Below are 23,415 nucleotides of genomic sequence, written 5' to 3' on the forward strand. Positions count from 1 at the left end.
GAGAGGGCACACCATGTTATCAGGTAAATGCTTTTTATTGGTTCATGCTTCTGTGTAAAATCTATGTGCAGCAATGACCCTACATGATCTGCCCCTTCCAGCACATTGTGGGCCTCTGTTGCAAGCTTAGGAGTAAAGGAACTTGAGTTCCAGATCAGGTTCGGCAGGCGTCTGAGAATTACACAGCACCAGGAGATTAGCTCCCCCTGTAGGTGGTGTACGAGAAAGGGCTCAGCAGCAGAGGGATGTGATATTTCTGGTTTGGATCTTCGATGGTGAAGACAATCTATAAATATGAAAAAAGAAAACGCAGAAGAGGCTTATTCAAGTGTATCCGGAGCAGGCCCCAGGACTGCCAGTGACCATCGGGCGAACACAATCTCACCTCCACGTAGGGGTAGAAGCTTGTTTTCTCGATCTGCTGCCAGTAAGTTCCAGTTTCAAAGTGCACCTTGTACGTTCCGGCAGTGAACTGCTCGGGGCTGAGGAGGTCTGGGCAGCGGCCATCAGCGTTGGTGTAACTAAAATAAAAACAAGTCTGGTAGTGACTGGGCAGCCATACAGCCCCTGTGGCCTTACCCTGGTCCGCTTTCCTTCCTGTAATCCTGCTGTAACAAGGGCTGAGGGCAGACTGGACGGCTGGCTCCCTGTTTCAGCTGGGGGAAAGGGTATGAACCATTTCTCTCAGTTTTCCCACAAGAGCTGTAGGCGCCCTTTCCAACCTGCTGCTCTTTGGGTCATTGCTTACCCCGTAGTCAGCTCTTTCCAGTTCTTGCTGGACTCCTCCAGCCTGGCCAGATGAAGTGTCAGGCCTTTAGCAGGCAGCCCCAGGCTCGTGTCCAGTACATGGGTGGTAAGTGGACTGTGAGATGACGCAGACATACTCTTAGACTGCAACGAAAAACACCACAGCACGAAATCAATTACTGTGTGTTCACTAATCAGGCTTGAAATCTTCACATTTCATCTTTATTTGATATAACGCAAAATGAATAAAATATGTAAATGGTTTGCAACTAAGTGTTGGGGGGGGGGGAAGAGGAGAGGAGAAAAAACATAGTAAGAACAATGATAAATTCTAACATTGATTAATAAAGCAGCATTAATACTGAATCAGGCACATGATCTATTCCATATATGTTATGTTCCATGTATGTTACCATGTATGTCTGCACCTTAACGCAATAACATTTGTAATTCTGTTACCCGGAAATGGCAACTGCCATTACGGCAAATGTAAGCCACATTGAGCCTGCAAATTGGTGGGAAAATGTGGGATACAAATGCTACAAATAAATGTAATCTCACATCACTCATACCTCCACTCAGAGAAATATGTATACCATATGTCTTCATGCCTTAATATTGCCCTTTAAGCCTTCCATTGTCCCCTTCCAATGTTTCAATGTCTGTGTTCCATCGTTATATTCCTTAACGCTACTTCGACTGTCTCGCTTAACTCTACACAATGTAATCCATAACCAAGTTGTAACAAATTGTATTTCCATCGTTTATATCATATTGTAAGCCACACTGAACCCGCAAAAAGGTGGGAAAATGTGGGATACAAACGCAATAAATAAATATAACAGACCAGGACAAATCTCAGCCAATCTGTAATAGAAGCTAATTCAGGGAAGCGCGATTAAAGGGTTAAAAGAGGTTTTTAAAGGATTAGGCAATTGTTTTAATATGAAGACTGGAGGTATATAAATCACACGTCAACCAAGAACTTTACCATCGTCTGAACTGGGAGAGGTGTGTTATTAAGGAACAATAAATTAAGCCAGAAAAACCTAACTGCAGAAAGAAACAGCACATAGGAAAAATGACGACAGATAAGGACCAGTGGCCTATCCAGTCTGCTCATTCCTGCCATCTACTCTCCCTATCACTCCCTTAGCGATCCTACGTATTTATCCCAAGCTCTGTTGAATTCAGATACCGTTTTCATCTCCACCACTTCCACCGGGAAGCTCCCTAACGAATTCACCACCCTTTCCGTGAAGAAATACTTCTGAGTCTGTCCCCTTTCACCTTCATCCTTTGCCCTCTCGTTCCAAAGCTTCCTAAGAGGTTGGATGGCCTTTATTACATATATGATGTCCCCCACCTGTTTTTGAATTGAATTTACGTTATATGCAGATCAAAATCTCTAAAACGCAGCATTGCTTGTAGCATCACCGACATCAAATCCACCCTTTTGTTTTTTTTTCTGTATTGTTTATTAAATACTATTTGAGTCATGAATTGATGGGTATTTGTTTCGGCAGGGTGTGTGCATGGATGACTTCTAAGCGTCTTAAATTAATTTGGGAGTGAGGGTGGGTGTCATATCCTAATACTGCAGGTTTAAGTGTCCCTTTGATTACTTTGTTGAAGATGTTGAGAATTATTGTAGATTTATAAACGTAAGATATATTTAAAATTAAGATTGATGCCAGCAGATTAAAGCTTGCTTTCCATAGGACAGTCTACCATAGATTGTCTAGGCTTAAATGTGGCAGCTAAACTGATTTTGAATGGACGGGGGGGCACGAGAGGGCAACCCCCTCTTTTTAATGGAGTAGCAGCTTAATGGTTAGTGCAGTGGGCTGAGAACCAGGGGAACTGGGTTCGATTCCCACTGCAGCTCCTTGTGACTCTGGGCAAGTCATGTAACCCTCCTTTGCTCCAGGTACAAAAACGTAGATTGTGAGCCCACTAAGGACAGAGAAGGTACCGGTATATAATAAATGTGAACTGCGTTGGTTGTACCCCAGTATATCAAATCCATGAACCCTTTATAGCGGCTGCCAGCTGAGGCTCACATTTAGTTCAAAGTTTTGATTTTGGCTGGTCTCCCCTTATTTCTCGGGCACTTTCCAGTTCTCCTTTTTGGTTAGATTGATTAGTTGACCCAGTTGGGTACAATATGCCTCCCTCTTAAATCTAGCTGTACTATGTAGAAAGCAGCTGAGTGGAAATCGTCCCCATTGCCTTTATGGGCAGAGAATTATATCATGTCCTGATGAAATATTTGTGCCACAAATTCTTCTGACGTTTATGAACTTTGTGTTTGGATTAGAATCGATGTTTTAATGTATCTGATGCTTATTATATTGCATGTTTAATCTTATTGTGATCTGCTTACAACAGAAATGCTGGACTGAATTAAATCAAATCTACCAAAGCAGCAAGGTAGGAATTCTTTCCAGGGAGTGAAACTAACCATTCCTTGCAACAGCCAAATCTTGACATTTGGAGGCAACGTCAACTGTGGACAGGAATCCGGGATCATAGCCTAAAGCTCTGGGATATGATGAACCCACCCTTATAGCAGTGATGGAAAAAGTCATGCTTACAGATTCCATTTCTCCAGATAGCCAGGGTCCACATTCACCAGACCGGTGTTACTGTATACAGAAAAGCAGGATTTGACCATCTGTACATTGATCGTTATTGAATTCTGGGTTTTTGCCAGGTTCTTGGGGCCTGGATTGGCCGCTGTCGGAGACAGAGTGCTGGGCTTGATGGACCTTTGGTCTTTTCCCAGCGTGGCAGTGCTTATGTACTTATGCTTATGTGTGTCCATCTGCACAGCTCTGCCTTTTAGAACTAAGAGTTGTCCTACTGGGTCAGAGCCAGGTCCATTGAGCCCAATATCTTGTTTCCAACAGTGGCCAATTCAGATCACAAGTAGCTCCCAAAAAGCTAATAAATTCTAAGCTGCTTATTCTAGCGATAAGAAGTGAATTTCCCCAAGTCCCTCTTAATAAAAGTTTATGGGGTTTTTCCTCCAGGAATTTTTCTATGCCTCTTTTAAACCCAGATTTTACTATATCCTTAGGCAAGGAATCTGTTGAGTGAAAAACTGGTTTCTCCATCGAGAAATGGAGGAATGCGGCCACACTGATGGGTGATGTCACCCCAATGGTTCTTCGTGGTGGTACTTTGAAAGGTTCCCCTGGGCATGTGATGGTGTCCCTGCACTAACCCAGATCCCCTCTATCACAAACACCTAGCCACCCGCCTGGGGCTACCCCATGGCCACTTAGAGGGTCTGTCCCCAGGACAGCCTGCACCTGCTGCTTTTGCTCTACACTAGCACCCTCCTCCCATCGACTGGATGAGTCTCCCGCTCTCCAATTATCCCCAGTGATTTCTAGGTTACTGGATCCACACTCCCAGTGGCCCCACAGTTCCCAGGAAGCACTCGCAGGCCCAACACACAAACCACCAGGATTCTTTATCACTTCAGTCAAGAAGAGCAAACAATTTTGTTTATTCTCATAAAAATTGAACACTGAATAAAAAAAAAATGTGCAATTAGCGAACAATAACAGGTAATTGAAATATGGATCAATTAAAACACTAACTAAACAGGCCTGGATGTCTCAACGTCATCTGAACTTAACATGGCCAAAACCGAGCTTCTCATCTTTCCCCCTAAACCCACCTCTCCTCTCCCCCCTTTCTCTATTTCGGTGGATGGCACTCTCATTCTCCCTGTCTCATCAGCTCGTAACCTTGGGGTCATCTTTGACTCCTCTCTCTCCTTCTTTGCTCACATTCAGCAGATTGCCAAAACCTGTCGTTTCTTTCTCTATAACATCAGCAAAATCCATCCCTTCCTCTCTGAGCCCTCTAACAGAACCCTTATCCACACTCTGATCACCTCTCGTCTTGATTATTGTAACCTGCTTCTCACCGGCCTTCCACTTAGCCATCTCTCTCCTCTTCAATCAGTCCAAAACTCTGCTGCGTGACTCATTTTCCGCCAAAGTCGCTATGCTCACATTAGCCCCCTCCTTAAGTCACTTCACTGGCTCCCTATCCGTTTCTGCATTCAGTTCAAGCTTCTCTTATTGACCTAGAAGTGTATTCACTCTGCCGCTCCCCAGTACCTCTCCACTCTTGTCTCTCCCTACGCCCCCGCCTCGGGTACTCCATTCTGTAGATAAATCTCTCTTATCTGTCCCCTTCTCCTCTACTGCTAATTCCAGACTCCGTTCCTTTTATCTCGCTGCACCTCACGCCTGGAATAGACTTCCCGAGCCCGTACGTCTAGCCCCATCTCTGGCCGTTTTCAAGTCCAAACTTAAAGGCCACCTCTTTACTACTGCTTTTGACTCCTAACCACTACTCACTTGCCCTGTCCTTTATCCTCACCTATTTATTCCCTTACCCTTAATTGTTCTGTCTGTCTGCTTGTCTTATCTAGATTGTAAGCTCTTTGAGCAGGGACTGTCTTTTTGTGTATGATGTACAGCGCTGCATATGCCTTGTAGCGCTATAGAAATGATAAGTAATAGTAGTAAGCATTTGTTTACTTCCTAAAATGTACCTGGAGAGATACAGGGCTTCAGCAATGAACTTTCTCTCTCTCCTGGGCTGAAACTGGGGCAAACTCCAGTACAACTGAAATGAAAAGAGCTCCTGGGCCAATCAGAGCCCAGTGGTTACATCCCTATAGGCATATCCTTTATCTGTGTTAATTAAAGAAGGAAAACATAGTAACATAGTAAATGATGGCAGAAAAAGACCTGCACGGTTCATCCAATCTGCCCAACAACATAACTCATATGTGCTACTTTTTGTGTATACCTTACCTTGATTTGTACCTGTGCTCTTCAGGGCACAGACCTATAAGTCTGCCCAGCACTATCCCCGCCTTCCAACCACCAGCCCCGCCTCCCACCACCAGCTCTGGCACAGACCGTCTAAGTCTGCCCAGCACTATCCCCGCCTCCCGCCACCGGCTCTGCCACCCAATCTCTGCTAAGCTCCTTAGGATCCATTCCTTCTGAACAGGATTCCAAAGATCAGTTCTTTGTAACAGCTTAAAACATAACATGCAAACTTGAGAAATGCACTTCAAGAATTAATGGGCAGTTTTTTTACAGGCTTAAAACACACTATTCTGTCACACCCTCCCCCTCTTTCCTCAGTCTTGTCTTCCTGCTCCTCATGCTCTCACATTCAATGCTCACTTGAAAAAACAACAACAAAAAAGACAAACTAAATACAAGAGGACAAAGAACCACGGTAACAAAAAACAAAAAGAAAATTGAGTAAGGACACCTAATTCTGAAACCATGGGCACCTAACCATATGGCTACTACTACTTATCATTTCTACAGTGCTACTAGACATTCACAGTGCTCGTGGCCCTCTCTCCTCTCAGCAAGACCGTGAACACTGCTTCCCTCTACTGGTGGAAGTGAGCCAAGCATATTGCTCTTTCTACTGGTGGCTATGACCCATTAGTACGTAAGTGTCATAGTTACCGAGGGGGGGGGGGGGGGCAGGGGGGACAAAATTCCCCGGGCCTTCAAGGGGGGCCCGGCACCGCAGTTCCACCCGCCCTCCGTCGTCGACCGTCTGCCACCGGACCAGGCCCCCTACATTGAAATCACAGCGCCTCTCACCTCCATGTGAAAGCGCTGCAGGGCAGCAGATCACCTCCCTTCAGGCCTCCTTCCCTCCCTGTGTCCCACCCTCGTCTGATGTAACTTCCTTGAGGGCGGGACACAGGGAGGGAAGGAGGCCTGAAGGGAGGCGATCTGCTGCCCTGCAGCGCTTTCACACGGAGGTGAGAGGCGCTGTGATTTCAATGCAGGGGGCCCTTATCCTAGAAATAAGCAGTCAATTTTCCCCATCTTAATGGCTTATGGACTTTTCTTTTAGGAAGCTATCCAAACCTTTTTAAAACCCCGCTAACTGCTTTTATCACATTCTCTAGCAACGAATTCCAGAGTTTAATTACATGTTGAGTGTAATTATACTATACAGCACTATTGCCCATATGGATGGCACAGATGCATGTGAGAAGCTCCTAAAACATCCACACTGGACCATCCTCATCAGAAACCATTACAAAATTAATCAAATTTATTCTAACTCACAACTATTTCCACTTTAACAATGATATCTATCTACAAATAATGGGCACTGCGATGGGCACCAGGACAGCACCCCAATATGCCAACCTCTTTATGGCTGAGCTGGAAGAGACATTTCTGAATTCATACCAGACCAAACCCCTAAAATACTACTGGTACATCGATGACATTTTTAGGATTTGGACTGAGGGGGAAGAAACTCAAACAATTTTACAGTTCCTTCAATACATACCATCCTACAATCAGATTCAAAATTGACTACTCCCCAGAAAAAGTCAATTTTTTAGACACCACAGTCTCAATCAGCAATGGCAATATACAAACATCTATATACAAGAAACCCACAGACAGATGCAGCTACCTCCATAACTCCAGCTTCCACCCTTCACATAGAAAAAGATCCATAATTTACAGCCAAGCCACAAAATACCACTGTATCTGCTCTGACCCAGGGGACAGAGACAGACACCTAGAAATCCTGGCTGCATCCTTCAAACATAAAGGCTACAATCCCAAAATAATCTCTGAGAATATTGCCTCCTCCCTCAAAACACCCAGGGAAAATCTACTACAGTACAAAGAAAAAAAGCCACAGACAGAATTCCCCTTGTAGTGACATACAACCCAGAGCTGGAAAAATTAAGAAAAATCATAAAAGATCTGCAGCCTCTACTCCAGGATATTCCCATCCCCACCAGTGCTGGCCTTCCGACAGCCACCCAACTTAAAACACAAGCTAATCAGAAGTAAGCTCCCAACACAGACTCAAAAAGAAAAGAATGGTACACATCCTTGCAATATATCCAGCTGCAAACTATGCCAAAACATTTCACAGGACCCCACGGTTATTCACAAAGGAAAAATATTCAACATTAAGGAATCTTTCACATGCTCATCTTCCGACGTGGTATATATCATTCAGTGTAAAAAATGCAACGAAGGCTGCTACATTGGAGAAACCAGTCAGATGCTAAAGAAGAGATTTAATTTACATAGAAATCATATGAAAAATGCCAGTGCCAACCAGGATGTCACCTCTGTGGGGCAGCACTTTACAAAACCAGAACACCAGTGATTTTATGGTAAGAACACTAAAAGGAAACTTTAAGAAAGTCCAGGAAGGTAAGACCTTTATAGTCAGAATGATTAGACACCCACCAGACAGGACTTAACAAAGATCTGGGTTTTCTAGCCCATTATAAACCATAAAATTCTACTGCTTTGTCACCCTCTTATCTGCGTGCATATCTCCCTAGCCCACCCTCATCCTGTTAGACTGTCACTGAAATGCTTTGATGTTTCACTTATATATACTGTCATCTACCAACATTTGCTTATTTCCGATCTGGTGAAGAAGGGCAACCTTCGAAAGCTAATCAAGAAATGTATTGTTATGTCCAATAAAAAAGGTATCATCTTATTTTCTTTTCCATGTTTTATTTCTATTGATTACCTTTAAAAGTGGACTAATACGGCTACCACATCTCTCTACGTTGAGTGAAGAAATATTTTCTGTGATTTGTTTTAAATTTATTACTTTGTAGCTTCATCGCATGCCCCCTAGTCCTAGTATTTTTGGAAAGAGTTCCACTCCATCTCTCCCCTCAGCTGCCTTTTCGCCAAGCTGAAGAACCCTAGCCGCTTTAGCCTTTCCTCATAGGGAAGTCGTCCCATCCTCTTTATCATTTTCATCACAGTGCTTTTTCCTACTGGTGGCAGGTGACCCAGGCACAACACTTTTCTTTGGTGATACTGATGCACACCAACTCCCTCACCCTCTGATCAGGATCCTCATCCCTATCCATAGTGCCCAGCGCCCTCCTTTTTCTCATCCTGCTCAGTTTATCTCCTCTTCCCTCACAGCAACTTCCTTTCTCTCCCCTTCACTCCCTGTCTAGGTGTACGTGCATCACCACAGTCTTTTTGCCCCTTTTCAAAGGGGCCCAGCATCCTCTTTCTACACCCCAGCTTTACTCACCAAGCACCCTCTCCCATTTTATTTCCATCTCTCCACCCTATCCTCACCTGCTCAGTCATTCCCTGTCCACCCAAGCATATTGTCTCAATTCCTGCCCACCACCATCTTCTCTCTTTCCACCCGCCAAGTCCTCTTTCTTTATCTCCTCCGCACCCACTCAGTATTCTTTCTCATCAGCTCTAGGCAAGTTCCTCCTGTTTTCTGTTGCTGGTGGCATTGGGAATTATTATTATTATTAGCATTTGTATAGCGCTACCAGACGCACGCAGCGCTGAACACCTGACACAAAGACAGACAGTCCCTGCTCAAAAAAGCTTACAATCTAAATAATACAGACAGACAAGACAGTTACGGGTGAGGGAAGTACTGGGTGAGAAGGAAGGAAGGAGCAAGGGGAGGGCAAATGAGCAGAGGCTAGGAGCCAAAAACAGCAGTGAAAAGGTGGGTTTTCAGCATAGATTTGAAAACAGGTAGAGATGGAGCTAGACGGATAGGTCCCGGGAATGTTTGGAATATGGCTACTAGTGAGGCAGCCATGGCATAATTATATATATAAGAAATGATATTAAAAGCTTGAAGTTTGAATTCTAGCTTTTTACCTGGCAACTAAAGTGAAGGAATGTCATCTGGTTTAGGTTATTTACGTTTGCCGGGCTGGGTTAGGAAAGGTCAGTGAGAAATGAGACTCTGTCCTTTGTGAACTGCCAATGCTAGCTGGAACATCTGTATATTATTAGGCATACTGAATAGTTTTGTAAGCAGGCATGAGCCAGACATATGACATATTGTAGTTTAAGAATAGGCTGAAATACTATTTAGAAGTGCTTAATATGTAGATATTCCTGATATTTAGAATATGTCTTATAAGAAATACTGATTCTGTGTATTCTGTGTAGTTAATAGGTAGAAAACCTTTTTAAATTCTGTATCAATTCTTTGTCTGATGTTTCTAAGCAAAGACTGCAGTGAAGAGGTCAAACATGTGTTTTGACTTATCTGCAGTTCTGGCTGGTTCAATGTATAAGCTGATAGGTGAAAAAGGTCAGGAAAAGTCTTGATTAATTATAGCTAAGTGTAGGACTGGCCTCCTGAAAGTAATAACAGACCATAGCCGTATGCTATTAAGTAAGACTGACTTTTGACCTCTTTAATGAATGCCAGAGTTTAGTTAGCAGTTAGTATGAACCAGACTAGGAATACGAGAATAACCAATCTCACTAGGGCCTCTTGGTCTCTAAGGGAACCCAGTTTAAGCTATAGATGAGACATTAATCATAAGGAAAATATAAGAGTTCTGGAGACCAAATGTCTGGCATGAGGGGCCCCAGGTTAGAGGTCAGTTTGAGGAATACCAAACCTATGTAACTGATATTTCAAAAGTAATGATTGGTTGAGGTAAGGTAGCCAATCAATTCCTTAACCAATTGGAGAGTAAGGGGGGGGCAAGGCTAGGAGGGGGATAGAACAGTATTTAAGTAGGAGCAGAAGCAGTTTACGTCAGAAGGAGCTCAGAAGAAAGAGAAGGACAGAAGGAACAGACAGAAGAAGGAGAAGACAGCATAAGAAGAGAGCTGAGACAAAGACACAGAGAGCTGAGACAGAAGAGAAGAGAGCTAGAACTGATGTCCTGCTTTGTTTGCTGGCAAATAAAGAAGATTACTCTCTCATTCTGGTGTGTGCTGTCTGACTCCTGAAGTATCACAAATTCCTATCCCAATTCCTGCAACAATTCTTGGTGGCAGCGGTGGGATGAATCCTGCATTAATCCCAGTACCCAACTGACTGGAGAACATTCGCCGGGTATGTATTCTGTATTTTGTATTGTAATTCTAGCTAGAAAATTGTAAATCAGCCCCTCAAACAAATTGAGGAAGGAGAGCCTGATCAACTCTCAGCGAAGGCCCTAGTACCTTCTAGTCGCGGGGACTAGAAGCGAAAACGCTTGAGCTTATCTGTATCTGAGAAATCTGAAATTGTTGGGTGGGATTTTCTGTATGGAATGTGTGATGCTTGAATGTTAAAAGAGTGGAGACCCCTTACTGCATTCTCAAAAATTCCTTCCTTTTGTGTGTTGTAACTGTAAGCATTATGGGTGGGAAATCATCTAGACAAATTGCTACCCCCCTAGATTGTATGCTTAAGAATTTCAAAAAAGGCTTTTTAATTAATGACTATGGACAGACTTTAAGCTCAAGTTCTTTAAGAACCTTGTGTGAAGTTGAGTGGCCATCTATGGGAGTGGGGTGGCCCCCTAGTGGCAGCTTAGATATTGAAGTAATCCGGAAGGTCTACAGCATAGTTGTAGGAGAACCAGAATATTCTGAACAACTCCCTTATATAGATTCCTGGGACAGCCTTGTGACTGACCCTCCCTCCTGGTTGAAAACTTATATGGGATCCCCAGTAAAATTCATGTTAGGCCGTGTTCAAAGAAAGATTAGAAAATCTAAACTAGAAGAGGGAAAGAGCCCTAGGAAGCCTACCACCCAATCGGTGGCTTCCGCCCCTACCCTGTCTGAGAAACCCATACTCTCTGATGACCCCTCAGACCTTGAGCCACCACCTTATGGCCCATTGTTGGGGTTCCGTGCTACCCCCAGAGATTCACGCCGTCCAGCCCAAGCTTCTCCAGCACAGGCTTCTCCGGATAGTTCTTCCCCTCCTGTGCCAAACCTGCCACACCCTAGGTTGGACTTTTCACCCAGTCTCTACCCTTCTGTGCCACATCCTCTCCTGTTAACTTCTGAAGACCCGTTTTGGGTTCCACTCCCTGACTCCTCAACTCCTGACAGCCCAGCCTCTCCCTCTAATACCCCTACCCACTCATCAGGGGCCCGGCATCCCTTTCAATGGACTGACTCACCTGTGACCACCTCTCAGTCTATGAGTACCCCTCCCCATCCCTCAGGGGTTCAACACACCTCCACTGAATGGGTTAGACCCGCTGCAATCACCTTTGAGCATGATAGGAGGGTAGCTCCTAGCTCTACCTCAGGTTCTATTCCCACCTCCTCGAGAGTTCTGCCCCTCCGCCAGGTAACTACCACTCGACCGGATCCTAATAATCAGGGTCAGGTTATACAGGCACAGGCCTATCAGTATGTACCCTTCACAACCACCGATCTCCTGAATTGGAAGACGCATTACCCCTCTTATACTGAAAAGCCTCAGGCAGTGGTGGACCTAGTGGCTAGCATTATGGCCACCCATAACCCAACCTGGACTGATTGTCAACAACTTCTCCTGACCCTCTTCACAACTGAGGAGAGGCGGAAGATTTTGCAAAATGCTGAGGCCATCACGCGAGCACGTGCTCCCGAGAGGACACCGGACCTAGAGGGGTGGGTTAGAGCTCGGTTTCCTCGCGCAGCTCCAGATTGGGATCCAAATGATGGGCAGCACTATGAACTGTTGTCTGGCTATTGCCGGGACTTACTGGAAGGTATGAGGAAAGGCATAAAGAGGCCCATTAATCTGGCAAAGGTCTCTGAAATTCTCCAAGGGGCAACTGAATCCCCTGGGGCCTTTCTAGAGCGACTAATTGAAGCCTACAGAACATACACTCCATTTGACCATGAAGCCCAAGAAAACCAGAGAATGGTGAATAGTGCATTGGTGGCCCAGAGTATGCCAGATATCCGGAAGAAGTTGCAGCGTCAGGAGGGATTCGCAGGGATGAATACCACCCAGCTAATTGAGATCGCAACCAAGGTTTTCATTAATAGAGATCAGGAGGTGCGCCGAGAGGCTGACCGGAAGATGCAGAAGAAGGCCGACCTTTTAGCGGCAGCCATTACTAATTCCACCCTTAACCGAGGTCGACCTCTAGCTAATGGGAAGCCAAAGTGGGACCCCGGACCACCAGCCAGGCCCCGAGATTCCTTCAATCAATCCCGGCCAAGGGGGGAGAATCCCAGACCAAGATTGGAGAGGGATCAGTGTGCCTATTGTAAGGAAAGAGGGCACTGGAAAGATGAATGCCCCCAGAGGCGCCAGGGACTGAGAAGGGGACCAGGAGATCGAGGAAGCCGAGGCCGAGTTCGAGAGGGAAGATATGAGCCTCCTGAATCTGACATCATCGGGATAGCCGAGATGGCAGAATGGGACGAATAGGACAGACCGGGTTCCTACAAACTGGGCTCCCAGGAACCTATGGTCAAGTTAGCTATAGGGAGCCGCTCAATTCCATTCATGATTGATACAGGAGCTGAACATTCTGTTGTGACGGAGCGATTAGCGCCTGTGTCTGGAAAAACTGTCCGAGTGGTGGGTGCCACGGGGGTGCAGAACCGGAGGCCCTTCCTGACAACCCGTAGATGCCAATTAGGCTCACACATAGTCACTCATGAATTCCTGTATATGCCAGACTGTCCAATCCCTTTGTTAGGCCGAGACCTGCTGTCCAAGCTTAGGGCCCAAATTTCCTTTGACTCTGATGGCCAGACTTCAGTCTCCTTTCGGCCCCCGATATCCAGCCCTAAGGGTATATTGAGTTTCTGCTGCCCTCTTGAAGAAGAATGGCGGCTGCATCAGTCACATAGCCAAGTTGACCTACCCCTGGCAGACAGCTTTCAAGTCAGAGGGGTATGGGCAGAAGATAATCCCCCAGGGTTGGCCCGAAATATTCCTCCTGTACATGTAGACTTACTTCCAAGTGCCCGGCCAATCCATCTTCGCCAATACCCAATTCCCAGAAAGGCTCTGGAAGGGATTCAAGCACATTTGAATCGTTTGTTATCCCATGGAATTATTCGTCCTTGTCAGTCTCCATGGAATACGCCACTATTGCCAGTTCAGAAGCCAGGGACTGAGGACTACCGGCCAGTCCAAGACTTACGAGTGGTTAACAAATCCACTATCTCATTACACCCTGTAGTGCCTAACCCATATGTCCTGTTAGGATTGATACCTTCTGGAGCTACCCATTTCACGACACTAGACCTAAAAGATGCCTTCTTTTGTATTCGGGTGGCCCCAGCCAGTCAATTGCTTTTTGCCTTTCAATGGGAAAACCCAGTAACAGGAAGGAAGCTTCAGTATACATGGACCCGTCTGCCACAGGGGTTCAAGAATTCCCCCACCATTTTTGGGACTGCCCTAGGACAAGATCTTAAGACTTTTAAATCTGAGCCTTCCAGGCGAGTTTTACTCCAGTATGTAGATGACCTCCTGATTGCAGCAGTGACCCAGGAAGAGTGTTTTGAGGCTACTAGAGAATTGCTGGAGCTACTCTTGGATGCAGGCTATAAGGTCTCACGCTCAAAGGCCCAACTTTGTCAGTCAGAAGTGAAGTATCTGGGCTTTTGCATTTCCCAGGGAAGTCGGAGACTGGATGCTAGTAGGAAGCAAGCGGTAGCTGCAATTCCCCAACCCAAGTCCAGAAGAGAAGTTAGGGAATTCCTGGGAGCAGCTGGATTCTGCAGAATTTGGATTCCAAATTTTGCATTGATGGCGAAACCCCTTTACCAAGCCACAAAGGGGGGTGAAAAGGAACCATTTGAATGGGGACCTACAGCTCAACAATCCTTCATTGCCATAAAGAAAGCCCTACTCCAAGCCCCTGCGTTAGGCCTTCCTGATGTGGAGAAACCTTTCTCATTGTATGTCCATGAGCGACAGGGGGTTGCTCTGGGTGTGCTGACCCAGATGATGGGATCCTGGCAGAGGCCTGTTGCATACCTGTCTAAACAGCTGGATGGAGTGGCTAAAGGATGGCCAGCCTGCATGAGGGCCATTGCAGCAACAGCCTTACTGGTCCAGGAAGCTGATAAGTTGACCTTGGGGCAAGAACTGGTTGTTACAAGTCCCCCACGCAGTTCTTACCCTCATGGAGTATAAGGGCAATCACTGGTTTACAAATAACCGTATGGTTAAGTACCAAGCCAGCTGTGTGAGAATCCACGGATACACCTGGAAACAGTGGCTACATTCAATCCTGCTACTCTTTTGCCAGCATCTGAGGGACCACCGGATCATGACTGTATCCAAACCATGGATGAAGTGTACTCCAGTCGACCAGATCTTAAAGATGTTCCGTGGAGGGACCCAGATGTAATTTATTCACAGATGGAAGCAGTTATGTGGAGAACTCCAAGCGACTGGCAGGCTATGCTGTGGTGACAGAAGACAAGGTGATAGAAGCAAGAGCCCTGCCCCAAGGAACTTCAGCCCAGAAAGCAGAACTTGTGGCCCTCATACGAGCTCTGGAGTTAGCAGCAGGACTGGTAACCAACATTTATACTGATTCTAAGTATGCCTTCACAACCCTACATGCTCATGGAGCTTTGTATAAGGAAAAGGGACTCATAAATGCTGCAGGCCAACCTGTTAAGTATGGACCTGAAATACTTCAGCTGCTAGAGGCTGTGTGGGCCCCTAAGAAGGTAGCTGTCATTCATTGCAGGGGACACCAAAGAATAGATACTCCAGTGGCCCGAGGGAATCGCCATGCTGATCGGGTGGCCAAGGAAGCTGCTCGAGGACCCCCAGCAAGTACTGTGACCCCCCTGTTCCAAATCCGATTGCAAGAATGGACACCTATGTATACCCAAATGGAAGAGAAATGGGCTCAAGAAGAAGGTGCAGTAAGGAGACCTGATGGCTGGTTACATCTCCCTGATACCAGAGTTCTGGTGCCACGCCACCTAGCTTGGCCTGTAGTGTCTCAAGCTCATGACCTATCACACTTAGGGAAAACAGCACTAGCCCGTCTACTCAGTCGAGTAGTGGTGCTGGAAGGATTGGATAGTCTGGTTGCCACTGCCTCTGCCCGATGTACTCTCTGTGCCCAGAATAATGCTCGTCAGGGACCCCGTATTCCACCAGGAGTTCAGTCTAGGGGACTAACACCCTTTGAGTCTTTAGTTATAGACTTCACAGAAATGCCCAGGAGCGGTAGGCTCCGATACCTCTTAGTTATGGTTTGTACCTTTTATGGGTGGGTGGAAGCATATCCTACAGTTACTGAGAAAGCCACAGAAGTAGCTCGAGCCCTCCTTAGGGATGTCATCCCCAGGTATGGACTGCCCCTTGCCATAGGTTCAGATAATGGTCCCGCCTTTGTTGAAGCTACACTTCAGGCCCTGTCCCGCGCATTGCGCATTACCTGGAAATTGCATTGTGCCTACCGTCCCCAGAGTTCAGGGCAGGTTGAGCGAGCAAACAGAACCTTGAAAAATAGCCTAGCAAAGATTTGTCAGGAAACCCAACTGAAATGGCCACAGGCATTGCCACTAGCCCTCTTTCGCCTTCGATGCACCCCAACTAAAGGAACAGCCCTCTCTCCCTTTGAAATTGTGTATGGGAAGCCCCCAGCCATTTTGCAGGGAATTAAGGGAGACATAGGGATTTTAGGGTCTGCCCAGGTGCAGGAGCAGGTAGCCCTCCTGGGTAAGATAATTTCTGAGCTTCAGTCTTATGTGAGAGAAATAAACCCTGTCCCCTTCCAGGCTCAGGTACATTCCTTCCTGCCAGGGGATAGAGTTTGGGTGAAAGACTGGAAGCTCCAGCCTCTGGGGCCCCGATGGAAAGGACCTTTTACTGTTTTGCTTTCTACCCCTGCAGCTGTGAAGGTCGCAGGGATTACTCCATGGGTCCATTGGTCTCGAATTAAGTCTGCTGACCAGACTGAGCCCAGCACGGATCAGACGGAGCCTAGACAGTGGAGAGCAGAAAGTGATCCAGCGGAGCCATTGAAGTTGCGCTTGACCCGAACCAAAGAATCTACTAGCTGAAAAGAAGGGTCAACTGCATGCTGCAGGAGCTGCTGAACTTCGGCTTCACACTGAGACTCTTTCTTGCCCTGATTCTGGCTTTCTTGGAATTTGAGAGCTTGATCCTTATCAGTTGAGGGTCTATCCCAACTGGTATAAGAACTCAAAGACTGAGAACATTATATTAGAGTAATCTGTGATTAGCACAGACTGTTGAAATATTATTGCTTAATTAGTTTGCTGTATTTGTTTTAGATTAGGAAGAAAGAAAATGTTAGTAGTTTGGATGCTTTTGTTGTTTTCTACTCCTTGCCTCCTTGTTCCTAATACCCCAACTCGCTCCAACCTTTGGTTACACTCTGTCCAGGAACTAATTAGCCAGGCAAAGATTACTTCCCCTTGTATTGTGTGTTCCCGATTTTCTCCTTATACTACAGATGTCCCAGCTGTACCTGTCCCTGTGCAACTCCCAGCTCTTATACCTCCCTACTTTTCGAGTTCAGGTCCTTGGAGCCAGGATTATACTTGGTGGTCCTTTTATAATGCTACCTCCCCCTCTGAATCTTCTCTAAGGCCAGTTTTTACGTCTCCCTATCCAGCCTCTGGAGTGTTTTGTTTAACAAGAAGCATCTCAACTGTTCTTCCCATTCCCTGTAACTATACTAATGTTCTCCCAGAAAAAGGAGAATCTGTGTGGGTAGTTTCTCCAGGTACTCCTATGTGCCCTGCTACCATACCTGCAGATTATGACCCAGGTGATTATCTGGCTCCTAAGCGTACCACTGAGAAGACTATAGTGTCCAAGCTTATTTTCTACTTTCATAAGTCCCCGGGGTATGAAGAGTTACTAACAAATGAGCAGCCTGTCACAATTGGGGATTGGCGCCTATGGTGTGCAAAGTCTACATTTCGTCTTCGTTCCCCCTGGGATAGGGGCTCGCATTATGGGCACCCTAAGTACCCTGTCCAGCCTGAGCCAACATTTATTGGGAATTTTCCTCACCCTCTCCTTGGTCATTACTGGCTCTGTGATAATGTCCTCCACATGATTCTTCCCCCTACATATGATTTTTGTGTATTGGTAACCTTGAATTATTTTCCTAAAGTTATTCCTCTTAAGCCACTATCCCCGCACCGCTCTAAGCGAGAGGCTTTGTCCTTACCCTCTTCCGTTGCCACAGAGGATAAGGCGATTGAATTAGCCCTCCAGTATATCAATTCTACTTATCCTCTGACTAAAAAGAGACTTGTAGCCCTTTCTGCCACAGCCTGGATTCCAATTGGAGGCCCGGTAGCGGGTATTACTGAACTAGGTATGGCTACCCGGAGACTTCAATCCCTACTCCATGTTTTAGTTCATGAGCTGAATGTGGTAGTCAATGCATTGCAGGATCAAATTAATGAATTAAGTATAGTTTCTCGGTATAATCGTATGGGCCTTGACTATCTCTTTGCAGCCCAGGGTGGTCTCTGCACAGTGTTAAATTCTTCAGAGTGCTGTACTATTGTCATAAATAGGACGCATGTAGTTAGGCATGCCATGGATAAAGTCCTACAGTTGGCCAGCCTTAATGTGGAGGATTACCGAGGAGGATTAGACCTTACCTCCTGGTGGTGGTCATTGACCTCCTGGATACGCCCCTTGTTCATTTCCCTAATAGTCTTAGTTTTAGCAGGGTTGTTGTTTTGTTTCCTGGCCTCATGTGCTTCGGCAGTATGCCGTCGAACCTTAACAAGTAGGGTAATGGTGGTTCATAAGTCTATTCCCAGTTAGGATCACTATAATCTCCAGAGTTTGAGTAGTGAGACTTATCTCTGCATAAGCTGATTTTAATCTCAAAGGGGGGAATGAGGCAGCCATGGCATAATTATATATATAAGAAATGATATTAAAAGCTTGAAGTTTGAATTCTAGCTTTTTACCTGGCAACTAAAGTGAAGGAATGTCATCTGGTTTAGGTTATTTACGTTTGCCGGGCTGGGTTAGGAAAGGTCAGTGAGAAATGAGACTCTGTCCTTTGTGAATTGCCAATGCTAGCTGGAACATCTGTATATTATTAGGCATACTGAATAGTTTTGTAAGCAGGCATGAGCCAGACATATGACATATTGTAGTTTAAGAATAGGCTGAAATACTATTTAGAAGTGCTTAATATGTAGATATTCCTGATATTTAGAATATGTCTTATAAGAAATACTGATTCTGTGTATTCTGTGTAGTTAATAGGTAGAAAACCTTTTTAAATTCTGTATCAATTCTTTGTCTGATGTTTCTAAGCAAAGACTGCAGTGAAGAGGTCAAACATGTGTTTTGACTTATCTGCAGTTCTGGCTGGTTCAATGTATAAGCTGATAGGTGAAAAAGGTCAGGAAAAGTCTTGATTAATTATAGCTAAGTGTAGGACTGGCCTCCTGAAAGTAATAACAGACCATAGCCGTATGCTATTAAGTAAGACTGACTTTTGACCTCTTTAATGAATGCCAGAGTTTAGTTAGCAGTTAGTATGAACCAGACTAGGAATACGAGAATAACCAATCTCACTAGGGCCTCTTGGTCTCTAAGGGAACCCAGTTTAAGCTATAGATGAGACATTAATCATAAGGAAAATATAAGAGTTCTGGAGACCAAATGTCTGGCTTAAGGGGCCCCAGGTTAGAGGTCAGTTTGAGGAATACCAAACCTATGTAACTGATATTTCAAAAGTAATGATTGGTTGAGGTAAGGTAGCCAATCAATTCCTTAACCAATTGGAGAGTAAGGGGGGGGCAAGGCTAGGAGGGGGATAGAACAGTATTTAAGTAGGAGCAGAAGCAGTTTACGTCAGAAGGAGCTCAGAAGAAAGAGAAGGACAGAAGGAACAGACAGAAGAAGGAGAAGACAGCATAAGAAGAGAGCTGAGACAAAGACACAGAGAGCTGAGACAGAAGAGAAGAGAGCTAGAACTGATGTCCTGCTTTGTTTGCTGGCAAATAAAGAAGATTACTCTCTCATTCTGGTGTGTGCTGTCTGACTCCTGAAGTATCACAAATTCCTATCCCAATTCCTGCAACACTAGCAGCAGTGGGATGATCCACTCAAGCAGCCCTGGGCCCCCTCTAGTCTGCTGGCATGGCCTCTGCCAGTGGTCCAGTGCCAGCCCCACAAGCATTTTCAAACCTCATTGGCTGGCATGTCTGATGCACTGACTGCTTACCTCCAGCACTGTGAGATCAGCAATGAGGCTGCTATATTTGCATGCCTTTCTTAATAGTTAGCAGATAGCACTGGAAGTTTCTGGGACTTTGCAGACCCTTCTCCAAATGTTGGTACTCTAGGCAGCTGTCTCTTTTACCAAACAGTAGGCCTGGCCACAGCAATGTTATCTGCGATTTCCCTACTAAGAATTTTCTGCCTCTGTCCTGCTGCACTGTATCTTTCCCTGGTATTTCTGTCCTGAGACCCCCAACATTCACAATTCTGCCCCGCTGCACCTCCTGCTATTCCAGTACTGCTACATGTGTTAGAGACTGGTTTTCAAAAGCTCTTTATACACATGTGCGCGCATTTGGAACTACTGCACTCACCTAGGAGCAACAGGCTGCCTAAGCAAGCCTTACTTCCTCTTCCGTGCAATGCTAGCAATCTCAGGAGCGGGCAGTAGATGGCGCTGCAGCCCATCTGCCACGTCACCTCCCAAATTGCTGAGTAATTGTTTCTGATCGCTAGGAGACCAGAGCAGGGTCTCAGCTGTTTGTCTTCATCTGCCTCTTCCTTGGGTTATCCCAGAGCTTTCTTACACCCTTTGCTTGTTCTAAGCTGGATCCTGCTGTGGTCCTCATTTGACTGGAAGAAAGACTACAGATACCCCCAATGGCAACAGCCAAAAGTTTCCCTAGGGACAGGATCCCTTCTGCCCAGCTCAGCACACAGCAGAGGTAGCTTTCAAACGAGCAGTAAGAAGTATTTGTTTGGTTTATCGGTTCCAGCCTGTCTCTTGGGGTATTCATATTTTTACTGCATTACTAGAGTTACACAACTGCAGAAGCGTTTCAGAAAATGCCCACTGACTGGCTGGGATGCTTCCTTATTCCTGGAGTTTTCCAGTTCCCAAAGGTAGGGGCAGAGCTGATTCAGAAACCTCAAGTCCCCCCTCCCCCCACGTGACATCAGAGTGTCCCCCTTCCCCAAGCCAAGTGACATCATATGCTGGTACCTCTCAAGCCTGAGAAACATAATAACACAGTGCCCACCATCCCTGAGATCATGCAGGATCCACAGCCCTGGTGACATCCCAGTGCCCCAACATTAAATTATACAACACAGTAACGACTCCCCCTCCCCAAACCCTGAGCGACAAACACAGTTTCCCCAGCCTTAAACAATATAACACAGTAACAACTCCCCCTCCCAAACCCTGATGACAAAATGGCATCACATGGTTCCTCCAGTGACATCCCAGAGAGAGGAGAATTGTATACAATGTTTGTTCAAAACATTTCCCTGATTTCTTACCAAGGCTAAATAAGTTGTTTTTCTGTTTAGCTTCAGGGGGACAGAGAGCCAGAAGCCTGATTAAATATGTTTGTTAAACAAGAAAAACAGCCACATTTATAGGGACAAAAATGGTGTTTCCCCTCTGCTAATTTGGCTGTACTGTGGACATCGCAAGGGTTCACCCTGGTGCCAGTCTGGGACTGTGGGTGCCACATCAGCCCTCTGAGTGAGAAAGGAGGGGCCAAACACAAGTCCTGTCTGAAACTGTCCTGGTTGTTTGACAGCTCAGAAATGTCAGTATTCCAAGAAAACTAGAAAACTTGAGGGAAGTTTGTAGCAAGTTAGGAGCACCAGTCTTGCAATCCAGAGGTGGCCAGTTGATATCCCACTGCTGCTTCTAGTGATCTTGGGCAAGTCACTTAACCCTCCATTGCCTCAGGTAAAAACGTAGATCGTGAGCCCTCCTGGGACAGAGAAATATCCAGAGTACCTGAATGTAACTCACCTTGAGCTACTACTGAAAAAGGTGTGAGCAAAATCTAAATAAATACCATCAACAGTTCTTTATAGATAACTAAGGAAATACTGCCAGTCATTTCCCAGAGACAGGGTGAGATTTATTCTCTGTGTCTTTCTCTTACCTCTGTAGTCAGCATCTGTCCAAACCTTTTGGACTTTAATTCTTTGCACCTCATAGGTCAGCAGGAGGTGATTAACCCCATGGCTACTGCAGGGTTTGTACCACGTGTGTAGTTAATACATTTCAGTCAGCCCCCTTCTGCTGTTCTTCCTCCCTCCCCTGGCACACACAAGCCAGCCCACCTAGTAAACTGGCACTTGGCCATCTACTCCAGGCACAAGGGACCCGGAGGAAAGTGGCAGGATTTCTTTTGTATGTTTTGCAGTAATGGAGCTGCACAGATGGGTTAAATGTTTCCCTCTTGAGATGATTCCAAAGTCCAGGTTTCTTGTTTTCCCAAACCACTGAAAGGGAATTGTGTGGCTAAGGCTGTAACCAGGAGTGAGCAGTTGCATTTTAAGGCCCAGATGCATCAGCCAAACGTAAAAAAAGCAAAAACATAAAAGCCATTACCGAATTTTAAAAAAACGAACAATGCTCCAAAAAAACAAGTCGCACATGTTCGGTGCGGTATAGTAAAGAACAATGCATCAAACTGGCGTAATCCCCGTCGGTAATCGGCTCCTAAAGCATGTGCAGAGCAGCCAAGCGTTATGCTGGCTGCTCTGCACATGCCACAAATGTCAAAACCTAAAAAAACACAAACACGTGGCTCCCCACTTTCCCCTGCATGTCTCCACAAACATTAAAAAAGGATCAGGAGGGGGCAAAGGCGCTCATCAGGAGAGTCCTGTGTGGATGGCCTTGCCCCCCCCCCCCCACCCCTCACTGCTCCCTGCTTCTCCGTGTATGAAATACAAACTGTTAAAAATCTACACTTTTGCAGCGCCGGGCCCCCCTCCCTTCCTGTCTCTCTCTTCTCCTTCTGTCACCAATGCTCCGCCTCCCGCCATCCTCCGCCTCTGTGCCACGCCCCCTGAGTTGGTCGCCACCGCTCCCCCCTTCCACCGGACCCCCCTCCACCATAATGGCCGGTGCAGTGCCTCTCACCTATGTTTGAAGGCGCTGCACGGGATGGATCAGCTGTTCGTCGATCGCTTCTGTCTCCTCCAACGTCGCTTTCCTTCTTCCTGTGCCCGCCCTCCTCTGCTCCTGGTTGTGATGTCACAGTGCAAAACCTCTGCTTTGTGATATCACAGTGGCATCACTCAGTACTTGAAACAATCAAGTCCCATCACAAAGGAGAGCTGCTTAGTCATAACCTTCCTGCACAGACACCATAGGTGCTAAAGTCAGCCAACCATGTACAAGATTCTCAGATCTATCTGCCAGTCAGATCTTCCAGCCCCCCTCCCCCAATCATCTGGAGCTGAAAATCCTGCAAGGGAGGGCTGGGGGAGGGGAGCTGAAGCAAGGGACTCATGAACATTTCTTAATAGTGACATCTGGTGGCAGGATTCAGAAGGGGCCCTGTGCTGTCGTGGCCCCCAGCTCAGGACCATCACTAAAGCCTAGGGAGCGGCTTCAGTAAATGGTGCTGAGAGAATAGCGCTTACTGCGTATTCCAGCGCCCAACTGAAACCTGGTGTAAATCCTGAAATTGCAGCCCCCAAACTCCATGACACTGACCCACGTGTCCCTCCCATAGCCACACCCCCTTTTGGGTTGCACCTGAGAGGATTTGCGCACAGATCTTTCTAGAATTGTACGTAGCCAGACCTAGAGCCTATTAACGTCAAAAATTGATTGTTAACAGCTCAGTTATGAATTTATTTGCACGCAGATCT

The 23,415-nt window shown here is 46.0% G+C and overlaps 1 protein-coding gene across 7 annotated transcripts; it reads right to left on the reverse strand.

Annotated features, from left to right (window-relative positions):
- Window positions 1–19: 19 nt before the first annotated feature.
- On the reverse strand, window positions 20–21,781 carry LOC115470978 (5-hydroxyisourate hydrolase-like). 7 transcript variants are annotated; one of them, XM_030204635.1, is made up of 4 exons: window positions 21,690–21,781; window positions 749–891; window positions 386–521; window positions 20–286 (listed from the first exon to the last, which is right to left on the reverse strand). In XM_030204635.1, the coding sequence occupies exons 1-4, from the start codon at window positions 21,741–21,743 to the stop codon at window positions 197–199; spliced, it is 423 nt and encodes a 140-aa protein (XP_030060495.1). In that variant the 5' UTR covers window positions 21,744–21,781; the 3' UTR covers window positions 20–196. The 7 variants fall into 7 exon arrangements, with proteins under 7 accessions (XP_030060495.1, XP_030060494.1, XP_030060500.1 ...); XM_030204634.1 differs by having other exon boundaries at window positions 749–906; window positions 21,690–21,758; XM_030204640.1 differs by lacking the exon at window positions 21,690–21,781 and adding an exon at window positions 20,139–20,178.
- Between the last annotated feature and the right edge of the window lie 1,634 nt (window positions 21,782–23,415).

Source organism: Microcaecilia unicolor, chromosome 5 (genome assembly GCF_901765095.1).
Source record: "Microcaecilia unicolor chromosome 5, aMicUni1.1, whole genome shotgun sequence".
NCBI classification, from domain to species: Eukaryota; Metazoa; Chordata; class Amphibia; order Gymnophiona; family Siphonopidae; genus Microcaecilia; species Microcaecilia unicolor.